Source organism: Archocentrus centrarchus, chromosome 22 (genome assembly GCF_007364275.1).
Source record: "Archocentrus centrarchus isolate MPI-CPG fArcCen1 chromosome 22, fArcCen1, whole genome shotgun sequence".
Taxonomy (NCBI): domain Eukaryota; kingdom Metazoa; phylum Chordata; class Actinopteri; order Cichliformes; family Cichlidae; genus Archocentrus; species Archocentrus centrarchus.
The window spans coordinates 26,763,756-26,769,105 of NC_044367.1; the positions used below are offsets into that span (position 1 = coordinate 26,763,756).

Here is a 5,350-nt window from a genome sequence, read left to right on the forward strand (position 1 = left end):
TTCAATTTTTTAACATGACTTCAAAGAATCCCTGCATTTAGCTACATGCCTGCGTCCTGTTTTAGTCCAACTCGGAATGCAAGATAACTACTTAAAAACAAGAACAATTACATAAACACACCATATACATATATCTATAAAAACACTAAGGCACTTTGAAAATGTGATTTAACAATGTTCATGATTGTGTTGTCTTAAAGTAATCTGAGGGATTAACGATGTCGTGCCGCCGCGGCACAGTCGCTCGCCGTTGCCTGAGTCAGCGTCAAAATCAGCAGCCACACACAATCGTGTGCGACCCCCCATTTATTAATAAAAAGAACAGCTCAGAATCAAGTTTTTTAAAATGCTACATCTTATCTCGCAAACACACACGCGCGCGCGCAAAAGTAAACACACACTCCCAAATCCACAACCCATTATTTCATAGGCTTGTTTAGGGTCCTGAAATGAGACCGTCGCACCAATAAAAAAAGCCCCATTTGAGACCTTTTGTTTTGTGCTGTGAGGCTTGAAAATGGTCTTGGAGACAGTGCAATAGCAAGCTTCACTTCACTTTGGGGATCTAAGACCCCACCGTTACGTGACCTTGGTCTTTATAACTGTTTGAGAAATGTGTGCAGTGCCGGCAGAGGCTGTTTTTTCTTCATCTGACTGATGCTAATGATAGCTGTGTCTGTGTACCACCCTGAAGTATAATAACCCATTAAAATAAAGCTGACTTGGCATTTCTATAGTGTAGGTCGCTTCCACCTTAATCTATTATGAGGAGAAAAGAAAAATCTTCGACTGATGACAGTTTTCATCATCGTTACATTTTTAACAGACTTAGAATGCTATCTGATTATTGTCTCTGAGCCCTCCGGTGCCAAAAACGAAACTTGTGTGGCTCTCTTTCTGTTGCTGTGCAGTCCCACTGGCATGGTCTCACACCCTCTTCCTCCTCCTCTTCCTCTCCTCCTCTTCCTCCTGCTCCCCCTCCTCTTCTTCTACCCTATCTGTTCTTCTGTGTCCATCACCCATCAGGGTCCGAGTCCTACTTTTCTGGCTCGATTTGTCACTAACAACATCAACCGAAGGCCCTGCTTGTCTTCTTTCATCATTCTTCTTCCTCTCCTCCTCCCGCTCTTCGTCCTCTTCTTCATTTTCCTCCTCTTCCTCAAGATCTTCATCCTCATCGTCGTGATCATCTATGGCTACGGTCAGCCCTAACTTACTATGGCTAGCCAGCTGAAAAAACGAGGAGGAGTGTGGTGTGGACGGGCAGGCAGAGAGTGCTGCGTCGTACATGGAGAATGGGAGGTGGAGGTAGTGTCCCGCAGCCGCCGCCGCTGCGTAGATGCAGCAGCATGTCTGGGCACAGTCGGGGCGTAGATCCCCCTGTCCTCCACGGACCATTCGGAAACGCTTGCGTAAGGGCGGTCCAGCTTGGGGCGCTAAGCAGATCCGGGCGGGCACCGCTCTGTGGAGAGCCTGGTGTGCTGGGTTCGTGCTGGGAGGCAGGATGCAGGGGCCAGCGGCGAACGCTGGGTTGGGCGGGAAGCACCAGTCAGTGCTCTGGAGCAGGATCTCTGCTCGCAGACGCCGGAGGAGGTTGTTAACAAGAACGGAGCGTCGGAGGAATGCCTCGGGGTCGTCGATGAATCGCATCTTCTCCAGGGAGAGGCGCAGCACGTGGGCACGCTCCTCCAGTACTGGTGCAACCTGAAGGACAGTATCCCATTAGATCTACCTGTCAGTGACCTGGCTCAATTAGTTAAAAAAAGACACAGATAGAACACACTTCAAATATTTGCATTAAACAGCATTGATTGTATCTACTTTGAGCAGGATAATTAAGTTACACAGTTAACTGGATGAGCTCGAAATCTGCAGAAAATCCTGATTTTTTTGTAACTGTGACTGCAGATAATGAACTACGCGTTCCACTTATTCTGTCTGAACGTATTTGTATCAATACTCACAGTCTGGCAGTATGTCCTAAAGCTAAAGGGTGCCTCATCATCATCATCAACAAACTTCCTCTTGAAGTATGCGATCCTTGACATAGAAATATGATCAGGAACTCGTCTGCAGGGCGGCTCTGCGCAGAGAGAGAATACCACCGTAAATCATCTGCGTTGATGGAGCATATATTTTTACCATTACTGTGTTACATTAGGTAGCATTAATCACTGAGTGGTACAGATCTGCAGAGTGAACAAATAATATTTAGACTCCAGCGCCTTAAAGGGACAGTTCACACTCCATGCTGTAGTGCTGTTTATCCATCTGGATTATTTGGTGGGAGGCGCCCAGTTTTTAGGATCAGCAGTGGAGATGTCGACCTTCTGCGGTCGTGCTCAACGTGCCAAAAATACATTTGAAAGCGTCAGCAGCTGCGTCTCCTACCGAATAAATCCAAAAACCTTGTTTTGAACAGTTTCACGTAGAAACGAGTTTCTTTCTACCGAGCTACAACCAACCAAAGGGAGCGCGCAGCTAGCTGAGCACAGAGCCCACGTTCAGCGTCATGAGACGGATTCTTCTTCCATCACGCTGATACGTCGGTGGTTGTAGTTCAGAAACAAAAAATAAACAACAAGGTTTGCAAATTTAATTTTATTGTTTTGTTTTTTTTAGTATGCAGGCCATGATGTCAGCAAACAGACACTGCTGCTGTATTTTTGGGTGCTTTAAGCACCAAAAGCTTGAGTGTCGTCTGACTCCATCACATGCAAGAGGAAGCAGACGTCTCTGTATCTTCAAACCTATCTGACTCACACCTGAATAATCTAGATTTATGAACAGCACTACAGGCCAGAGGCAAAAACAGATCCATCTGATTTGGGGGTAAACTGTCCCTTCAGGCATTTATGCAACTACAGAAGCCAAAAATGGTGAATATAAATTAAATGTTTGTCATATGGCCGGCAAGGCAGAGGACCCCAATGCAGGACTCACTAAGTGAGGAGCTTAATTTAAAGTTTAAGCTTTAACAGCAAAACTGAAAAATAACATGAACGTGAGCCATAAAGGCGCACACACAGCAAGGGAAACAAACAACAACAAGCAGAGGAAACTCAGGGCTTAAATACAAGAGGGCTGATGAGGGGAGTGGACACAGCTGGGAACACAGGTGAACACAATAATACTGATGACAAAAAGAAGTAACACAGAGCACAAGACACAGGAAACAGAAGACCGCCAAAATAAAACCGGAAGGAAGACAGAGAAACAAAGACACGGCCATGACACTGCACACTGGGAAACAGGCAGAAATCAACACATAACCAATAACACAACAAAAGAAGCACCGAAAAGGTAAACACAATTAAAAAACCAAGTATAAACAAAAACGCTGGGTCAGTGGAACCAGGATCATGACAATTATTAAATTACATTAAATTAATGCACACACTACAGGGATGTTTATGATACTGAAATGCATGTTAAGAAGTGCTGAAGAAAAACACGTTAACCCTGTGATGACACTAACGCTGTGCTATCAAACTGTTTTGGGGGGGTTTTTGTTGTTCACTCAGGTCCTGGGGTCACAGAAAGGTCACCATAACTGACATGCATCAAAAAATATTTACAAAAAGGTTCTTTTTGAAAACACAGAGTTAGAGTAAGGGTGGGGGGTCAGGGATACTGAGACCTGAGCTGTCCTTCAGCCCAAACAACTTCTGTTATAATACGCAATAATAAAACACCAATATCTTTTTAATTGTTAAGCTTTTGCAGCTCAGTTAAATTATTGCCTCTTAGGAATGAAACTGCTGGAAAGCCTGTTTATTCCTTTTATATGGAGCCATATATATTGTAGGGAAAATGCATCTGTGGGTTGAGCAGCAGAGTTGAGTCTGTGAGTTGCGCCCATCAAAAACCTGCCAGATCTTCTCTGCCAATCCCAAACAGCAATGTGGCTTCATTTAAGGGGTAAAAACAGCCTTTACAGCAGTGTAAGATTTATTGCCAAGAAGCATCGTTAAAGCAAAGAAATAATCGACCAAACACAAATTTCTTTACTTTCTGTGTCCAGTTTATTGGGGGTGGGGTGTGTCCACCCTGGGTGCCGGACAGGTAAAGGTCTCAGCCCGGCACGAACTGCATTTCCTGGGTCTTTGTCTTATGATTAAGCTCCAAATTACAATGTAAATGGAATCAAAGCAAGAAAGACATGCTGCCAATCTGCTACCATGTTAATTAGCTGACCGCTCAGCACAACAGCACCTGCTGCAGCCTCCCATAAGAAGAACTGCACGCTTACATTCTGGCTCCTGGAGAAGACGTTGCCTTGGTGAGCACTCGGGCAGATGGCTCAGATTACAAGGTCGCATATCTCCACAAACTGAGCTTGTTTTGCTTTAACAACTTGTAATTAAGGAGGTTTAAATAAAGAACTTAATTGCACAAACGCTGGTCTGTCTGTACCTGCTGTGAACTGTTCTTCGGAGGTGCATGGCGGTGTGGGGTCTGACAGGCAGGTCTTAGTGCAGCGATCCGACTCCCATATGGGCTGGTATGTGGCGAGCGGAGGGTCTCCCTCTGGGTCCAGGAAAGGATTCATGGACAAAACAAGGGTCATCTCTCTCTCGATGCAGGTCTGGAACAAACAGAGTGGAAAAATAATGAAGCTCAGTTTGCAGTTATAAAACTGTGACATCAACATAAACCGTATTTGGAAACAGAATGATAAACTGAGTTTGGTTTAGTCACTATTAGGGGTTAATAATGAACCAGTTTCCATAAATCTCACAAGCACTCTGCATATGTTCCCCTAATGACGCAGTAAATGTTAACAAGCTGTTTATCTGATGCTGGCAAATACATTGATTTTGCGTGGAGGAGCAACGGCTTCTGTTCGAGCTGCATGACACATCTGAACGGTAATAATCGCAAGCCCTAAGAATTGGCAGATGGTTGGCAGCTCAGTTATATGCAGTTCTGTAAAGTGAGGGACAGATGGAGAAATGACACCCACTCGCACCACGAATTCCCTATTGATTAGCTGGTAGGAGACTTGGCGAGATGTTTGACACCAATTTGTTCGGTGAAATGGATCCCACACATCCAATCACACTGGAAAGCTTGTGTCAACAGCATGTTAATCTAGGAAGCGCAGAAGATGACGTGCACAGCGCCAGCAGGACCGGAGCACAGGGCACGCAGCAATGTTTCCAACGGGCTCTGCGCTTATTTGAGTTTAATTGCTGCAGAGTTAAGGCTGAAAAGAACAAAATATTTAAATCTATACCACCTTATGATTCAAACTGAAGCGATGCCGCCAAGACACCAAGACATTATCTGGCAGCGAGCGGCAGTAACCTGCCAACTGAGCTTTTTCAATCTGAAAACAGAGCCCTAC

At 44.9% G+C, this 5,350-nt stretch overlaps 1 protein-coding gene across 1 annotated transcript; it reads right to left on the minus strand.

The window, feature by feature from the left end:
- Window positions 1-374: 374 nt before the first annotated feature.
- On the minus strand, window positions 375-4,570 carry LOC115772765 (SERTA domain-containing protein 4-like). Its single transcript, XM_030719148.1, has 3 exons — window positions 4,417-4,570; window positions 1,965-2,083; window positions 375-1,704 (listed from the first exon to the last, which is right to left on the minus strand). Exons 1-3 carry the CDS (start codon window positions 4,568-4,570, stop codon window positions 928-930), a joined length of 1,050 nt encoding a protein of 349 aa, XP_030575008.1. The 3' UTR covers window positions 375-927.
- Window positions 4,571-5,350: the final 780 nt, after the last annotated feature.

Excerpts from the sequence above, each read along its gene's own strand:
- LOC115772765 (XM_030719148.1), bottom strand. The coding sequence starts at position 4,570 with ATGACCCTTGTTTTGTCCATGAATCCTTTCCTGGACCCAGAGGGAGAC. Across the intron at positions 2,084-4,416 it reads CGAAGAACAGTTCACAGCAG|AGCCGCCCTGCAGACGAGTT; the intron begins GTACAGACAGAC and ends CTCTCTGCGCAG. Across the intron at positions 1,705-1,964 it reads TTAGGACATACTGCCAGACT|GTTGCACCAGTACTGGAGGA; the intron begins GTGAGTATTGAT and ends ACTGTCCTTCAG.